The 19,743-nt window shown below is 35.1% G+C and overlaps 1 protein-coding gene across 2 annotated transcripts in view; it reads right to left on the bottom strand.

The window, feature by feature from the left end:
* The window catches only part of CSTF3 (cleavage stimulation factor subunit 3), a 64,643-nt gene extending 45,620 nt beyond the window's left edge, over positions 1–19,023 (bottom strand). The window contains exons 1-3 of one of the 2 annotated variants that reach the window (XM_061151479.1): positions 18,804–19,023; positions 3,845–3,946; positions 3,627–3,722 (exon numbers count right to left, since the gene is read on the bottom strand). In XM_061151479.1, coding sequence (XP_061007462.1) covers positions 3,627–3,722; positions 3,845–3,946; positions 18,804–18,830 — 225 coding nt within the window. In that variant the 5' untranslated portion in view covers positions 18,831–19,023. Of the gene's footprint in view, positions 1–3,626; positions 3,723–3,844; positions 3,947–18,803 lie in introns of those variants that run through there. The other variant, XM_061151488.1, reaches the window with a different exon arrangement.
* Between the last annotated feature and the right edge of the window lie 720 nt (positions 19,024–19,743).

The following is a 19,743-nucleotide window of genomic DNA, read 5'->3' on the forward strand; positions in this document are numbered from 1 at the left end:
CTTCGATTTTCCAAGAAGAAAGGTATTTTTAAAGGTCATTTTTCCCAAGTAGAAAGGTTATTTTGAAAAACTGAAGTATGTACTTCACATCCCATTATAAGAAAAGGATTCACATTAAAATATTTTTAATAAAAGGCAATCAATTCTCTATATACTTTTATTAAACAATTACAGTTTTCACAGACAGCAAGACACAATGTTGCTATTACCAGCAGTATTACCTTCTTCATTTCTCCTTCAGCTAACAATTAAAAAATCATCCTAAGAAAATTTCTTATGAATGTGGCTCAAATAAAAACAAATTACTGCTAACACCAAGATATTGTAGCTTACATGCTGTCACACTGATTACCTAGCTACATGAAGAGCTACAGGAACCAGAAGGGGGAAAACCAACTTAAAAATAAGAAAAACTATAAATTTTTTCAATTCACTAATACTTAGTGACCATTCTAAACAGGGGTTCATTATGAGCCCTTAGGCTCTAAATGGATATCACTCTAGTGTTTAAAAACTCTCATTTTTTAAACTGTAAAATATACTGCAGTACAGATTTAAGACATCTGTCAACTAGATATGTATTAAGATGTTTCCTTTGCTATTTTCATACCTTAACAATTTAGACTTTATACTTATAACTGTATCACTTAAGAATAGTCATATTGTTCGCTTCTATGATACGGCTAGACCACATAAAGGAGCATTTTGGAATTCAAGAGGAAAGCAATTCCATGAACTGGAGGCAAAATATGATCTCCAATATATACAACACTAAAATAATTTGGCCTAAATTTTGAAATTAGGTATGTATTATATATAGGTGTATTAAATATACAGATGGTGGTCCTACATGTCCTTTCATTAGAACAAGAGAATTTTACCTTCAATAAGCAAAAAAATAAAAAAGTAGGTAATGAATTAAGGATGACATTTTAAAGTTCAAATTTTACAAAAGTATCTAAGTATTGCTAAATGCTCACTGATACGAGAAAAGATATACTGGAAAATATTAAAAATACCAGATAGTGTTATTAACTTCTTTACTAAAAATTATTTATAATGTGCTCCCATTTCCAATTGATGTTCCAAGTTCAAAAGCAACCCTCCGACTCCCCAAATCCCCAAAACACCACTCCTCCTTGCCATTTTGTTACTAAGTAGGATTTATAAGAAGTTTCTCTGGGAAAGAAAATTATCTCATTTTAAAAGATGTATGTATTTTCTATTAGAAAAGAACTAAATGTATTTGGACTCGCACACACTGGTTTAACTGAACATAAATAAAAGAAACTTTACAATTTTCCCACCATGAAGTACTGAGTTACAACAAATGTATTAACAAAACTTTATTTTCTTGAAAGTGCATACAGGATGTTGCGCAAACACTGTTAGTAGTACCTTTAATGTGAAGACATTCTTATTATTACTTCAGATTTTAATGTATCCTAAATGGATTATGTGTCTTCTTCAAAAATATTTAAGGCTACATTGAGTGATACGGCCAAAGAAAACTTTAGCCCCTTACAGACTAAGCAAAGTACATATGTGAAAATAAAAAAGAACAAATTAGGAAAGAGAAAAACATTGCTCAGGATATGCATTTTTAAAATTTGCATTCAATGTAACATCTTAATTCCTAAACCAGAAATAAAAATCTTATGAAATACACATATATATTCTTTACCATTTTTTTAAATATCAAAAGATGTTTTACACATACATTCATATTTGTGTGTGCAGGTATGTGAAACTGCAAACATTACCAACTAAATAAATGTCAGGCAACTGCTAACAGCTCTGAAATAGTATGTGAAAAGAGCCAGTTATTTAGACAACTTCAACCCTTTGGAATAACATCTGGTCTGTCTTAGAGTTCAGTTTTTGTTTTTAGTTAGGAAGTGGAAGAAATAGACTCACTGTGTTTTATGCTTACAGAATGAATATCTAACAGCTAATTTCAGTTTAAATCATGCTATAATAAAATGAATGAATAACGGAATATCTGAGAAACTGAAAGAAATTTCTAAAACTCACAATACACTATTTCATTATACAAAAATTATCATGTACCAATTATGTTAATTTCCGATGAGTTTGCAGAATATCTGCATATAAGCTAATATGTAAAGTCAAACTGGAATGAAGACCAAGTATAGGTAGATGATCCTGGCTTCAGCATACTTCAGACAGTTTTATTCACTCACCTGGTGAATTTCATGCCAGTATACTCTGATGATTAGATATACTAAGGAAGGAAATGGTCCAAAAGGATAAGTGATAAAACCTTAAGAATATGGTCTTGGTCCAAAATCACAACCAGACTCCACATAAGATACAATCTCTCTCACACATACAAACACACAAACACACACACCACATATACAACCACACAGAAAAACTTCAACACACACACAATGTTCCTGCTATTGTCCAGTAATTCCCCCACTCCCAACATAATACAATATAAACTATAACACAAATACAGTGAGTACACTGTAGCCTCAATTTAAATCTGCGGTTAGTTAGGTCCATTCTGAGGGACACATCACAGGTGACACTGTGTTGTGTTGAAGTCTGTTTAGTACTGCTGACTAAAGCCCTTTGATAGGTCCAAAACAGACCCACATATGATCAAATTTCAGTTATTGTGAAAATGTTATGACGAGGCTGCAGTGTACTTGATTTTGTTGAGAATTTATATTATAAAATATTCAAATAAGACTACCTCATAAGTATAAATAAGTTATAAAAAGAAATGAATATCAATTTTCAGCTTAATGTGGATTATCAACTATTTCTATCTCACCCCATCTCATTAATATATATCACCTGAAAAATTATTATTTGGTGCCAACTGTTATCAATACATTAACATTTTATTATCATCTTGATTGCTAATTCTGATCTTCAAAAGTGAACATTTCCCTTCTAATCATAAACAAGAATGGGGCCTTTACTCTTTAAAATAAAATGTCTGACTTCAAATTTCAAGACAGTTATAAAGAAAAAAAACAAAATAAAACAAAAAAACCAATCAAAGTCTCACTGGGTAAATTATGATTACCTAGGTTTGAGTTCATATTAACTTATTATTGTATAATGTAAACTTTATCCTACAGAAAAACTTTAAAAATTACTGAAGTGCTTACATTTATTGACAAACCATGCATTTTCACAAAATTAAAATCCAAAATAATTTTTTACCTAAAGGTTTCATTTCACCAGAGACACTCAAAATCACCCTATGAAACTAAATTAACATTTCTGTATTTCCTTATAATACCAGATTCATTTGTAAATAGGAATAAAAAGAAAAATGAGTTCTAAATAAATGACACAGGAGGCAATAAATTGACACATGACAAGTAAATAAAAGGCTAAAGCACTCCAATACCATTGAAACTGTTTTAATGTTGTTGCAACTCCAAAATGCAACAATCATCAGCTTGTAAAGACCCAAATTTCAAAAATTCATACCTATTTTACAAAATAAAGGCAAAAGACATTTTAAATCCTCCTTGTCCTTACTTGTGCTATCTATGTTCCTAATTTGTTTTCTATCACTACAGTGTATGTTGCAATTCCCATCAAATGCTATATAAGAAAAAATAAAATAAAATATTAACCTCTGCTTCAATGTACAGTTTCCAGAATCTGCCAGAACTGGGGAACTGGGCAACAAGGCGTTCATAAGTCTTCCGTGCTTTGTCTATAGGTTGATTCTAAAATTGAAAACCAATAAACAGCATTTACAATGTTAGGATTATGAAAATATTATTTACTGCAGAACCAAGTAGTGTGATTGGACCCATAGAGAAGGAAATGTAATCCTATATCACTAAACCTGTGCCTCTCGAATGAGAATGCTCCAAGCGTCAAGGTCATAAGGATTCTCTTCTAATTTCTTTTCGGCTTTCTTCACCTTCTCTGGGACATACTCAGCTGCCTAGGGGGAAGAAAAATAATGAACTCAAGTTACTGTTTTAAGAATATCAGGACTAATTTAACTCAAGTACAATATATTAGTGCCCAGATGCAGTATCACAATAAGAAGCATGAAAACGTCCTCTTATAAAAGAAGTCTTCATTTTCAGTAATCTAAATCACTTGCATAATAACAAATTCAAATGGACACATACCTAAAAATTAAAACATTTTAAATTTAAATAAACCCATCTCTTTTTTAATGAAATAAAACAGAGAAGTTCTACAGCTTTTTAGACTCAGACCCCTTTTATACTCTAAAAAAAGTAAGTACATCAAAGCGTTTTCATTTATGTAGGTTATTTCAGTATTTACCACGTTAGAAATTAAAACTGAGACAAGGTTAGATATTTATTAGCATACAAATAATAATAAAAGTATTCACATATTAACATAAAAAAATTTAATGAGAAATAACTTTTAAAATTCATTTAGATGATTATCCCTGAGATATATATTTGCAAATCTGTGTATAATAAATATAGTAGGCTTTAAAATGCAGCTGGAAAAAAAATAAAAAATAAAATGCAGCTGGATTTTCATATATGCTTTTGAACTCAACCTACTGCAATATCAAATCATGTAAAAATTCCACTGTACACTCATGAGAATTAAAAGTGAAACAGGCAAATAATGTCTTAAATCTATTATGAAACAGTATGAACTCACAGATCAAAGTCTTAGAAACCCACAAGGTCCCTGGACCAACAACACTAAAAAACATTGCTATAGAGAATTCATCCTGAATCACAATGAAAAAGCATGAAATGACATGAAAACTTTATTTTGATGTAAAAGTTTTAAAAGCATGATTTACAAACTGTATATATAGCAAACTGTACATGAAACTGTACTTACAAACTGTATACAAAAACTATAAAAGAAATCTACAATGAAAGAGACTGAAAAGACTGTAAAAAAAAGTAGTCATGTCTGGGTGATGTGTGGTAGATGGACAGCTGACTTTCCCCCCTTTCTCAGTATTTTCTAAACTCTTTAATAAAAGGTGGTTTTATTTTTATTATAGAAATACAATCTTAAAGTCAATACCTAAAAAAGTAGCCAGGACCTGCGGCATAAATACAACCATTACTTTTCAAATTGTTCTTCACAATATTATTTTGTACCACAAAAAGAAACTGATACGAAATAAGCCAGATAAATTTGCATGAAGTTTTGTTCTGCCTTTGTGGGAGGACTTCCTGAAATTGTAATATAGCAATGCTGTGCTGTACTCAGTCGTGTCCAACTCTTTGCGACCCCATGGACTATAGCCTGCCAAGGACCTCTGACCATGGGGATTCTCTAGGCAAGAATACTGGAGTGGGTTGCCATGCCCTCCTCCAGGGCATCTTCCCAACCCAGGGATCGAACCCAGATCTCCCACATTGCAGGTGGATTCTTTTACCATCTTAGCCACCAAGGAAGCCCAACATAGCAATAAATATTAGTAATATTCAAGAGAGGAAAGAGAGGGAAGCATTGCCTCTAACATCTCTTCCCCCCTCACCTTCCTCAGTAGCAATTAATATATCACCAGGCAATTCTCTCGAAATACCAGTTGGGAAAAAGATTTTAAGTCATGTGTTTAGGTGGGAAAAACTACCTGGAAGTATACTTTCCTTTGGAATAAATCAGTTTCCACCACTGATAAGTACACATTTAGAAAGAAAAACGTGTTTTAAAAGACTAATGTGATTTTCTATCAAAATTATGATGTCCTACTAATACCTAAGAGCTTTCAGTAGCTTGCTCAAGAAACTAAAACTGGAAAAGTTTAATAAAGGAAAACCACTGGCCCACTCATACTAAACATGATACAGAATAAGTTAGTTCTGCAATGGTGATAAAACAATCACGGGATCAGGATGGTTCAGAAAGAAGATACATGGAAAATTAGCAAATAAAGGTGATATTTGAAATCAGAATGTTGGGTTATTCAATGCATGGTGCTAGAATAACTATCTTAGAACAACTGCAAAGTCAATAAAAGCTGAATCCCAATTTTAACCATTCTATCAAATTAATTTCAGATAAATCAAAAACATTAAAAACAAAAACACAAGAAAGAACCATCAGAAAATGTACTGAAATGTATCTTTGTGTGGGAATGCTCTTTAAAAGCCTTTGAAAAGAGTAAACTTGATTCATAAAGTTTATATTTGTGCATGGGGAAAGTATCACAATGAAAGTGAAAAGATGAACTTGAAAAAATATCCCCAACACATATGGCAAAGTATTAAATTTATTAATATAATATCCAGTCACTAAAACATCAGAAACTCAAGAAGAAAATGGGCAAAGTATTTAAACACTCATAGAAAAAGAACAATGAACTTTAAACACTTGAAAACAATACAAATATAAGCCATAAAATAAGAGATCAAAGGTGTTTTATAATTAACACTGCACTGGCAAAGATACTAATCTCGAACTAAATCAGCCCATCCTAAAGGAAATCAGTCCTGAATATTAATTGGAAGGACTGATCCTGAAGCTGAAACTCCAATACTTTGGCCACCTGATGCAAAGAACTGACTCACTGGAAAAGACCCTGATGCTGGGAAAGACTAAAGGCGGAGCAGAAAGGGACGACAGAATAAGGTGGTTGGATGGCATCACCGACTTGATGGACATGAGTCTGAGCAAGCTCCAGGAGTTGGTAACGGACAGGGAAGCCTGGCGCGCTGCAGTCCATGGGGTCACAAAGAGTCGGACCCAACTAAGGAACTCAACTGACTGAATGAACTGGTCAAAATATGTAGAAACAGACATTCTCAAACTGTTGGCAAGAGAAAGCAGTAATACTGACCTAAATGTAACATGAATATCTGACCCTGCATTCCAGTTCTGGCCACTTATCCTACTCGATAGGTGTACAAAGATGTGTACAGAAGAATACTCAAGCTATGTGGCTGTCTGTTGCTGTGCAAGACTAGGAATAATTTAAATAATCACGTAAAAAAAACCTGGTTAAATAAATTATGGAATTTGTAACCACCAAAAAGAACAAACAAGGCAGGTCTATAAACAGTAACATGGGACATAACAGCCAGTTTAGAAAAAAGTAGGGGTGCCTGGGGAGACACACACACACCACATACAAATGTACTTTACACACCATATACATACTCTTTTGCTGTTTGAAATTTTACTGTTCACCTGAAAAATATTTCCTCAGTGCCTAGTATGTGCATTGTTTAAGGGGCACCTGGGATACAACAAAGACTTTCAGTTTACTTCTTGACAAAACAAATTTTAAAAATATTTTAAAATAAGTGAGGATTTGTAAGATATGAATCATAAAATGTTAATGATAAAATAAAAAGTAAATATGATACAGAACTTTACATTATTACCTAAAAACCAGCTAAGCTAATCAATGCTACTAATAACAATTAGTATTTCAAAACAGTCTGGGGGAGGCCAAATCATTCAAATTCATGTCTTCAAAATTAACCTACCAAATTAGATAATGTATACTATACTTTTATACAGAGTATGTAAGTATGTATATAAGTATGTATATAAGTATATAAGTATGTATATAAGTATACTTATATGCAGAGTACATCATGTGAAATGCCTGGCTGATGAATCACAAGCTGGAATCAAGACTGCCAAGAGAAATATCAACAACCTCACATATGCAGATGATACCACCCTAACGGCAGAATATGAAGAGGAACTAGAATCTCTTGATGAGGGTGAAAGCAGAGAATGAAAAGCTGGTTTAAAACTCAACATTCAAAAAACTAAGATCATGGCATCCAGTCCCATCACTTCATGGCAAATACAAGGGGAAAAGTGGAAGCGGTGGCAGATTTTATATTTTGGGCCTCCAAAATCACTGCTGACAGTGACTGCAGCCATGAAATTAAGACACCTGTTCCTTGGAAGAAAAGCTATGACAAACTAGACAGCGTATTAAAAAGCAGAGACATCACTTTGTCAACAAAGGTCCACATAGTTAAAGCTATGGTTTTTCCAGTAGTCATGTACAGATATGAGAGTTGGACCATAGAGGCTGAGTGCCAAGGAATTGATGCTTTTGAACTGTGGTGCTAGAGAAGACTCTTGAGAGTCCCTTGGACTGCAAGGAGATCCAACCAGTCCATCCTAAAGGAGATCAGTCCTGGGTGTTCATTGGAAGGACTGATGCTGAAGCTGAAACTCCAATAGTTTGGCCACCTGATGCGAAGAGCTGGGAAAGACTGAAGGCAAACAGAGAAGAGGGCAGCAAATGAGATGGTTGAATGTGAGCAAACTCTGGGAGATAGTGAAAGACAGGAAAGTCTGGAGTGCTGCAGTTCATGGGGTTGCAAAAAGTTGGACACAACTTAGTGACTGAACAACAACACATACCATAATCTGCAGAACAGAGAAACTCAGAAGATGGCATCTAGTATCTGACCAGCATAACTGCAGCAAGGATAAATGTCTCCTTATGAAATAAAATAACCCATTCATTTAGTGATTCTCAACTCTGGCAGCACATCAGAATCATCTTGGGTAAAGAGCATTTAAAAAGATACTCAAGTCTCACTCTAGATCATTTGAAATAAAATCTCTAGGAATGAGCCTGGACCGTCACTATTTTTTAAAAACTCTTCAGGTCCAATTCAGGAAACATAAGGGACACAGGTCTGATCCCTGGGTTGGGAAGATTCCCTGGAGAAGGGAACAGCAGCCCACTCCAGTATTCTTGCCTGGAGAATCCCATGGACAGATGGAGCCTGGCGGGCTATAGCCCACAGAGTTCCAAAGAGCCAGACACGGCAGCACCAAGTGGCACACAGCACCAGTTCCAGTGGGCAGCCTGAGTTGAAAATCAGGGCTCTGGCTCAGTGGTAAAGAATCCACCTGCCAATGCAGGAGACAGGCAACCCACTCCAGTATTCTTGCCTGGTAAATCCCTTGGACAGAGAGACTGGTGGGCTACAGTCCATGGGGTCACAAGAGTCAAACACGCTTTAGCAACTGAACAACAACAAGCAGTTCCCAACTTTTTTTTTGGTACCACTGTACCTTCTTGCAATCTAGTGACATCCATGGGAACTTTCTCAGGATGATGTTCTCAAATATACAAAATAAACTAAGCAGGATTCAATTATACTGAAATGAAATTATCTAAATATCTTGAAGTTTTACATAGTAACAAATACTTATCACATGAAATAAAACCTAGTGAGTCTACTGATGAGTGCTAATAGTACTGTGAATACTTCTGTCCCAGTCACATACATAGCTGTTGCTAACAGTACTAGCATGGTTTCTTGCCTACATTCATAATAGAAGGCTTGATTTCAGTTAGAAATTAGTGAAAATAGTTTTATTTTGCCCATTCAAGTTCCAAAAATTCTATCAATAGACACCTGGAGGAAGGAGTTACCATGGACTAAGAAGCCCAAGGAAAGGATGATGGATTAGATGTAAAACAAAACAAAACATTTATTGAGCATCTACTATGTTAGGCGTTAGTCTCCACTCCTTGTTAAGTAACCAATAATCCCATTCTATAATAAAAAATACAATTAAATTACATGAATCTGCCCTAAGTCCAGTTAAATCTGGCAGAACTATCAATCAGTAAAGTCCAGTTAAATCTGGCAGAACTATCAATCAGCTCTTTGCAGAATCTCTTACAATGGTGAATGTTTTCCTCTGGACAAGGATGTAGTCAAATGTTTGTAAAAGAATCTATATATATAATTCTCTATCAACTGAATTAATTAACAATAAAAGATAACTGAAATGGCCCAGTATCCTCTAGTAGTTAAAGGCCACATTTCTCACAATAAGTCATTCATTGTCACAGATGTGAACCAGTTGGGTAACCAAGAGTGTAACATTTTTGTTTTGTGGTCTGGTTACTATATTTGCTGTTGAGCAAATGAAAATGGAACAGTTTTCTAGAGTCAACAAGTAGACTGAGACTTCATAAAGAACAGAGTGGTATTATTGGGTTACCAAAAAGTTCATTTGTCATTTTCCACAACACCTTACAGAAAAACCAGTTGTGGCCAACCCTATATTATTTCCTGGATCTGTTGCCAGATCAGAGAAATAGGTCACTTTAAGAAAACTTGTCACAAGTTTCCAGTGCCCATTTGTAATGGAATGAGGTCAGAACTCTGTTTAGTTATAGCCAAACAGCCATCTCATGTTTACATGTCCCAAAAACAACTATAAAGAAACTATCAAAATCCAGCTTGTCTTTGGAATACCTGTAATCCTATTATCATTCTATAGGGGGATGTTAATGGGGAGTAGGATGAACCCCAAATCAAGTGAGCAGAACAAAAGCTGGACTAGTTCAGTTCCCAATGCACGCACATTTAATGATACTAGTAGGACACTGGGAGCTGCTTTGATTTGCACAATTTTAAAAATCAGAAAAATTATAAGACTGTAAGCAGTATACCGATACACATCAACATATACTATTCCAAATGGGTACAAAAATCAGAAAACCTTGTGAAGCTGATGACAGACTTTTTTTGTATTAGGCAAAAATGTTGCTGAGGAACTACCCTAGTATCTGTTCTATGAGCTGTTTTTCGTAGAGCATTGCTAAAATACCAACTTCTCTCTCTGAAGAATTCCCCCATGGACAACTGGCTTAAAGTATGGAGGTAGGATACATTATACACATTTGACCTTTTCAAATAATGGCTTTATTGAGACAATCAAATTCCATACAATGCACCCATTTAGGTAAAATTCACCTAAATTCAGTATATTCACCATCACAATAAATTTTAGAACATTTTTATCACCCCAAATAAAAACCCATACCCATTAATAGGCATTCCATTTCCCAATCCGCCTAGGCCTATGCAACCACCAATCTGTTTCCATGAATGTGTAGGCATTTCACGTAAACCAACACAATGTGTTTTGTTTCTGACTTTCATTTTGCATGTTTTCAAACTTCATGTTTTATCACGTATCAGTACTTTCCAGGGCCAAATATTGCACTGAAAGGATATCACACATTTTATTTACCAGTCATTGGACATTTGGATTATTTCTAGTTTTTGAGTAGAGTTCCTTTTGTATTTTCTTTTTACTTAGGTGTATACCCAGAAGTGAAATTGTTAGGCCATAAAGCAAATTATGTAACACTCTGAAGAACTGTCAGACTGTTTCCCAAAGTGACTGAACCATTTTACAGTTCCACCAGTAAAAGTGCTCCAATTTTTCTTACATTCTCACCAACACTTGGTATTATCTATCTTTTTTGAAGATTTTAAAAGACAGTAGTTTTGATTGTGGTTTTGATCTTTATTTCACTGGTAGTTAATGAGGTTCAACACTTTTCAAGTTTTTACTGGCTATTTGTATATAGTTAATGTCTTTTCAGATTCCTTGCCCATTTTTACTTGAGTTATTTTTTTGTTATTGCACTGCAAGTGTTTTTACATATTATAGCTATTAGTTCTTTATTGGATATACAGTTTACAAAAATTTTCTACCCTTCAGTTGATGGTCTTTTTGCTATGGGAAGCTAACTCAGAGAAAAAACTTACGATGTTGTCTCACAGGTTCCATGCATCATTTCAATGGTTCTCAAACTTCTTATAGAGAATCACTTTGCATTCTTACAACAGAGGAACTACAGACATTTTATAAAATGTGGGTCAAATGTATCAATATTATATTCAAAATTAAAACTTCAAAAATTTTAATGTTAATTCATTTAAAAATAAATGTCCAATTTTAGCTAAAAATATTTTCCAGAACAACAACAACAAATTAGTGAAAACGATGGCACTATTTTACATTTTTGTGATCTCTTTAATATCTGGCTTCTGCTTTCAATCTGCTGCAATATATTATTTCTGATGAAGACCACAAAACTACAATTATGTAGTCTGAAAAAGGAGAAGCATTTTTAATAATCTTTTCTTACAATTGTCATGTGTCATGGGTATGCCACATAGCTTCTGGGAAACTGAGGCTGCAAACCACTGTCTATACAATAGTTTAATTTATATTAGGTTGTTGTTAATAGGGTGGGGTGTGGAGAAGTGACAGACTATTATATTAATGATTTTAAATGTATCAGTTCGGTTCAGTCGCTCAGTCGGGTCCAACTCTTTGTGACCCCATGGATTGCAGCACACCAGGCCTCCCTGTCCATCACCAACTCCCAGAGTTTACTCAAACTCATGTCCATTGAGTCGGTGATGTGTATAATCTAATTTCATTTCTTCTTTCCATTTCCACCAGGGAAGTAAAACTTGGACAGAAAAAGAACAAAAAAAAGTACTTTACTTTCTCCAAATAGCTATTTCTGTGATATGCTGGAGGTCATATGTAAATTAAATTAAAATAGAAGTCAATGAAAATTTAAACCAAGTGATAAACATATGCGGATAAAAAGTATGATATGATAAAAGTATGCGGAGAGGGATGTAGTTAGTTAAAGAATGTAAAACTACATAAGCTTTTTGACCAAGAGTTTTGATGATCTTTGCAACAGAACTAGCAGAGTCACAAAACTAGTTTTATAATGAGTATTTTCCATTCATGAGTGACTATAGTAGGGAGAGAAAAATCAGTAAAATACTATCAAAGGCCTAGCCATCCTCAAATAATCTGCAATGTTTTTCTCCATTTATTTTATCAATGTATTCAAAACCAACTTTGAAGGTCCAAGTATCTTCGATCTCTATCTAACCTAAGTGGTTTACAAACTCATTTACATAAAAATCACCAAGATACTCATTTCCAATGAAGATTTTCAGCCTCACCTACAGAATCTATTATAATATATCTAAAACTGAGGTACAGGCAATAATGAAGCAATATGATACAATGGACCACTGACTCCATTTTGAGAACCACCACCTAAATCCATCTGTTCTGTAAATACATGTTTCCCCAAATGTTGTTTCCTCAAAAATAAAGCAGAATCAGACCTAAGTCATTCCTTTTGTTGTTGTTAAAACATTAAGAAAACTGCAAATACTAAACATTTCAACTCTTAAGTTTCTCTTGGTAGTAGTCTTTCTTCAAAATAAAAAAAAAGTAATTCATATGCCTAAAGCATTTTATGTGACAGGTGACAGTACTGGATGCCAGCTTAGTCCTATGTTCCTTACCAGTGCGACAAAACTACTAGATGTTTTAAGTGAACAAATCTGAATATATATATCCTGCATATAATCCCTTCAAATCTTTCAAAAACTTAAATCTACTAAACATACAAACATTTCAAAAACTTAGAAAAAGCAGGCTAATAGGTATTGGTCCAAATAACTATACTTATCATACTTGCTTCTTAAATTTGTTTCCTCATTCCCTAGGAAACAAATAGTTTTGAAGTGTTTGTTTTATAAATAAAAATCTTAAAATTTTTAGAATGTGAAAATGCAGGTTCTTTTGATCAGGAGGGACCAAAATATTAATTTATTTGATAAACTAAGTGAAACACTAGAAAGACAACAATTAAGAAGTTTTACCCTTCGAGTTTTAATAAATATTTATTGCTTATTATAAACTATCGATTAATCTAAAATTAGGTTAAACATTTACCCAACTAAAATCTCTTTTAAAATCTGAGGGGCCAGGGTTCAAGTCCCTGTCCAGGCACCAAAAAATAAACAAAATAAAGAGTCTCTAACAATAACATTAAAAAAAAAAAAAAATCAATCTCACACCATTACCAACTATCCATTAAAAACAAGAAGACTCAAATTCATAACTAGGTCTTTTCTAAAAAAGAATAAAGATTTAGAGATAATGGCAGAAAAGCCTAAAACTATGAATTGTTTTTTTTGCAATCATCCACTTAATAGGTACAAACATTTGAATAGGTTTTCCCATTCTGGAAGGCCTATCTAGGATGCACATTTCTGTGTTCCTAACGAAGAGGGAATGCAATCTTGTCTAACGCAACCTCCCTCTGTTGTACTTTTCAGGAAAACGAGTACTTCTGTAAACACAGACCTCCCTCTCTTAGGAACAATTACTGCCAGATAGAGTATCCTATATAGTCAATTTCCTCAAGAAATATTAACAATACGATCAAATCCAACTTGCCTGTCCAAAACTGTTACACTATCCCTTAAAACAGGACGGGGGGAAGTTAGAAAAAGCTATTACAGAAAGATTTTGTTAAAAACAGATAAAGATAATTGGATCCAAAGAAAAGATTATCATTATAACATATATTCTTGGCCTCTTCCCTTCCTCCTCTAACATTCACACACACCCACTTAGGTTTAAAATAGGCACTATTTCCTTTTAACTACTAGATACTAATGGTTACTCAACAAAATAAATCAGGTTTCAACACTGTTTTATCGTTCTTATACTAATTAGTAAGTACAAAATAGAACACGTATTTCTCATATTTTCTATATCTTCCTAAACTTATTTTTCACCAAAAGCAAAACACTTTAATGGCCCTGAATTCTCCTCTTTTAAGAACTTTATTAGCAATTAATTTGAGCTTCTTCAAGTCACGTAATTGTTTTTTCCCCAAAGTAAAGATCATTCTTTTTATACTTCAGGCCTTCTTAACTCTAGGATAGGCTATGAATTGTTTGAAAACTGAAATCTTACTTCTGAAAGACAGAAGTGTAGAATCAGAAGTTTAGGGACTTAAAAGTTTCATCAGAATTGACTTGGCCAAATACATTTCTCCCTTCCTCTTTTTCTGTTGTTAAAACAAAACTTTAGAAACCATTCACTCTTATGCCCAAAATACTTTACTTTGTATTATCAATAATTATAAGCACCTGTCTTCCCAAAACATACAATTCTATAAAATTTTGTAACATATAGCATATGGCCTGAGTGCAAAAATTTATCCATTTCACCTTTAATTACCAAAACAGTGATCTAGGTTTTTAAGGTGAATAAGGCAGCCCTTTCAATTCAAAACTCAGTGAACGAACTCTAAATAGCCTATTAAATGCCGTAGAGGTGGCGCACAAGGTAAAATGGTGTGAAAAATGAGATCAAAAGTTGAATCAAGCACTTAGAGAAACTGTACAAGATAAAAATAGAGCCATAATTCCACAGGGGAACCAGATGTGCTTTTGTCAGGGGGAAAATCTATACGCATGTGGTTCTGTCATGACTAAACTGGCAAACACGAGGCTCCAGAATACCCACCAACACTGCAAAGTAATTTAAACAGCACTCTAAATGTAAAATAGAACATCCTTACAAGAGTTAAAAAAAAAAAACACACAATAAACCTCACTCTTGACTTTGCTTGTCTACAATCATTTCCCTCTTTCACAGAGCACAAATCCAGAGATTCAGTACCAAGAAATGACCATCTATATTTTTGAATAACAAATCTAAAATATCAAGCTTACTGAACAAATTATCATTTTTTTGAGTTTCAATGCTAAACAGCTAAAATAAATCTACAATTCAATCTCGAAGGAGGGAAACCCCTTGGCATCTTTCCAAAGCAAATCCATGATTGAGTGGTTTTGATCTTTTTCTTATTATTCTTCAGTTTTGTTTAGTCTTTTCCCCACCTTGTTCATCATCAATTTCCCCCTAAATTTTCATTGACTGTTGTCTTACACATCAAGTTGTCTTACACATCAAGCAAGCTAGTTGATTCACATTTTTGATCATGTCACCCTTCAAGGTATTGTTTAAGCACTATTCCAGTTAAAAATTGAATGATATACTATCTGGGATTTGCTTCAAAGTAATGGAGGTGGGGGGCTTCCCAGGTGGCTCAGTGGTAAAGAATCCACCTGCCAAGCAGGAGATGCAGTTTCGATCCCTGGGTTGGGAAGATCCCCAGGACAAGGAAATGGCAATCCACTCCAGTCTTCTTGCCTGGGAAATCCCAAGGGCAGAGAAGACTGGCAGGCTACAATCTATGGGATTGTAAAAGAGTCAGACATGACTTATCGACTAAATAGAAACAACAAATGGAGGTGGGAAGAGTAAGTGAAAGTATGGAGAAAACAGGTTTACCTGTGACAAAGCTCTGTGATAGAACATCATATATAATACTATTCTTTTTTCTTGCATGTTTGAAATGTATCTTAAAAAAATTCAAAAGATTATATGAAGATAATTCATATTGGTCATCAGATGTCAAAAAATGTCTTACAGACTGATGGAAAAATATATAGGATACAGGAAGCACCATAAAAGTTAGGACAAGTTAAGCATTAAGGAAAAAAAAAAAAAGCTATAGCTGAATTTAGCATAGTAAATTCAGAAAACACGAATCCACAGCAATACTCAATCTTTTAAAAGGAGGGGGAAAGTGACATCCCTGGTGGCCCAGTGGTTAAGAATCCACCTTCCAATTCAGGGGACGTGGGTTCGATCCCTGATCTGGGAACTAAGATCCCACATACTGCAGAGCAGCTAGTGTGTCGCATCCACAACTAGACAGAAGACAGAATGCTGCAACTGAGACCCAACATAGCCATAAATAAATAAATTTTAAAAAAATAAATAAATAAAAGGAGGGGGAAAGAAAACAGGAATTTCTTCTTTGAGGAAAAATATGAGCCAGTAAGTAAAGACAGAATAGAATTTTTTAAAAAAAAAATCACCATTTGCCATTTCCAAGGAAATAACTGATTTATTCAAGGATTATCAATTGACAATAAATAACTAGATAAAAGGTTATTGAGGAACACAGTTATCGACCCACAGATTACTAACTGCAAAGGGGGAAATAATCCTTTATAATGAAAAGACCCAGCAGCCATTACCCTAACCAAGTGAACAAACTTAAACCATTGCTAACAGTGGAATAACCTAGCATGAAGTGCCTTTTATTGCGATGCTGTATTATACACAAAAATATTTAACCTGAATATTATCAAAGCTCTGAGTTTAGACATAACTGTTAATTTCCAGGAAATACAGAAGATGAAAGAACAAGTTAGATGATAACTCACACAGATCAAATAAACCCAGACAGAAAATGAGAAGTTCTACAAGAAAACTGTTCTGGATTCTTCGAATAGACAATAAATATCCTAGGGGACAAAAAATAGAGGGACTATTCAAGAGACATAATCAAATGATGCAAACAACCTAGATTATAGATTCTGATTTTTAAAATAATAAAACCCTGTGAATCACACTGCCTTATGGAGAAACTGAGGAAATTTGAATAAGGACTAATTTTTAGAAGTGATACAGTATTACTATTAATTTTCTTAGATGGGAAATGGTATAATGGTTATAAAATAGGATTAAGGTCCTTATCCTGTATAAGAGAATGCTGATATAAGGGGGGCTGAATATGTGTTGACTTACTTTCAAATAAGTATGTACAAGATATAAAGCAAATATGGCAAACACTCAACAATTGTCGATTCTAGGTGAAGAACGGTACTATAGGCATTCATTGCTCTTTTCTTTATATCCTAAACTTGGCACATACAACTAATGGGTGAAACTTTTTTCAAAAAATTACCACTTTCTCTCCTACTTAAAACACCACAGTTCTGAGGTGAAAAGGTCATGGCACCATTTCACTGTGTTTACAATTTTAGATAAATTTAAGAGTTAACAATGAATTCGTGAAACTTTCAATGAAAACCTTAGTACATTAGTCCTCCTCCACCTGCAGGTGACAAAACATGAACTCAGAAAAAGGGTAGTGTATGTAAACAGATGTGACGTAACAATTTTAAGACTTTGCAATCTTGGGCATTCTAACAGCATGTAAAATGTAAATACTGTGAAAATTTCAGGACAGAAATTTGTCGACGAGGAAACACAAAATTCAGTTTACCCACACTTTCCCGACGATAAAATTTACAGTCACTCTATTCAACAGAAACATTCCAATTTTCCCTCATCTCTGTCAACCTCCAAGAACAGTTCCCACTCCACAAGCCGGGCACTTGAAAAACGGAAATGTAAGTGTATTTCGTTGCTATGGCAATGGGAAATTTCAGGAACTCGAACTTGAAATCTGCAGTCTATCTAGCCTCCATTTTAAAAATCATTTACCTAAACATACTGAACTTAGATCGAAAAAAAAAAAAAAAACCCGACATCTTTTATAAAATATCAGTTTCCTCTTTCAAACTAAAAGGTAAAGACTAGTCTACAAAATTCTGAATAAAAAGCAAAAGGAACAAATCATTTAACAAAAAACCTGAATTTTGTAATACTTATATGTCACATATCCAGTACTAAAACAGATGTTTTTATTTACAGTGGCCATATCGGACTTCTCATTTCGGATTTATCAAATTCTACAATTATCTGTGTCGTTGGAAAAACGAAAATGAAATCCTAAGGGATGGAGCGGGAGAAAGCCACAAAATTCCCAACTTGGCATAACGATCCTCTACTCCTAAACTGTTTCCTCCCTCATTCGCTCTGGCGAGAGTATTTCTTCAAATCAGTTTCATCTCAAATTATTTCTCAAACTAGTAACCAGTTTCTGGGTACAGTGTATATCGGAAAGGCGGTTGGAGAGAAGTGTGTCAAGTTTTTCGAAAACAGCGAGTACACGTTAAAACGATCAATTCCTAACCCCTAAACACCAAAATGGTATTAAACGAAATAATCTCACCGGGTAAGTCCCATAAACCTAAACAGGACGAAGTAGTTTCCCAGCTATTGTCTAAATCAAATATTTGTTCATATTAACCCCTAAGACAGAGAAGCCAAAAAAGAGTTTCAAATCTCAGTCAGATCTCGCTTCCCATTCCCACCGTACTTTTGTACCCAGCCCTTGGGATTCATTAGACCCCTGATTCCTTCCTCAAGCGAATATGGCTGGAGTACTCGGACGAAAAGAGACGTGGAGAGAAGAGGTCGCCACGAGGCCCCACCACTCTCTTCCTCACCTGCTCCGTGGCTCCGTCTCCTGACATGGCCTCAGCCGATAAGAATTACGAACTGGCCCGCGATGCCAAGCTAGAAAAGAAAAATTAAACTAAAAACCACCCCAAACCAGTAAAGTTGCCCCCTGCCCTGCGGAGCCAGACGGCCAACACGAATCGCCACCGCCCACTCAGATATGAATTAAAATGGCTCCGTCCCGGCCGGCCGAGTGGGGGGGGGGGGGTGGCTTCTGCATTAACTTCCGGGGCAGTGGGCAGAGCTAAGAGCGCAAACTCCTAGGTTACTCAACCGCGCAGAAGCAGAAAGACCCCACGGGGCGGGCCTAGTGCCTGTACTGACGTCACAGCCCTGAACTAGCGAGGCTCTTCTCGAGAGACCTGCAAGCGACTGGAAGGCGGGAAACTGTTTCTCTAGGAGGCTTCCACGCCTTTTGCAATTTAATTATCAGTTTGCGGAGCCGGGCTCTTAACTGTTAAAGCCTGAAATCGGTTCAGTTCAGGCAAACTGGCCGTCTTATGGGTCAGTGCTTAGTGTTAAATTTCTTGTTGTTCCGTCGCTCAGTCATGTCCGATTCTCTGCGACCCTGTGTACTGCAGCAAGCCAGGCTCCCCTGTCCTTCACGGTCACCCGGAGCTTGTTCAAACTCATGTCCATTGAGTAGATATTTTAGAGATGAGGAATCTATGGAGTTTTCTATGGTCTCAGCTAATGTGCTTCACACTTTTCCCGGTATGAGGGGAACAGATCGAGCCAATGTTAGTTCATGCCTTCACCGATTACTCATGTGTCAAAAGATTTGAAGTCTGTAGGGGCTGGGTTTTAAGCTTGCCACCCCACCATGGTTTTTGGTTAATAGCAGTGAGGCTCTATTTTTTTTTTTTTTCTGCTGCTGCTAAGTCACGTCAGTCGTGTCCGACTCTGTGTGACCCCATAGACGGCAGC

This window comes from Dama dama, chromosome 1 (genome assembly GCF_033118175.1).
Source record: "Dama dama isolate Ldn47 chromosome 1, ASM3311817v1, whole genome shotgun sequence".
In the NCBI taxonomy this organism is placed as follows: Eukaryota; Metazoa; Chordata; class Mammalia; order Artiodactyla; family Cervidae; genus Dama; species Dama dama.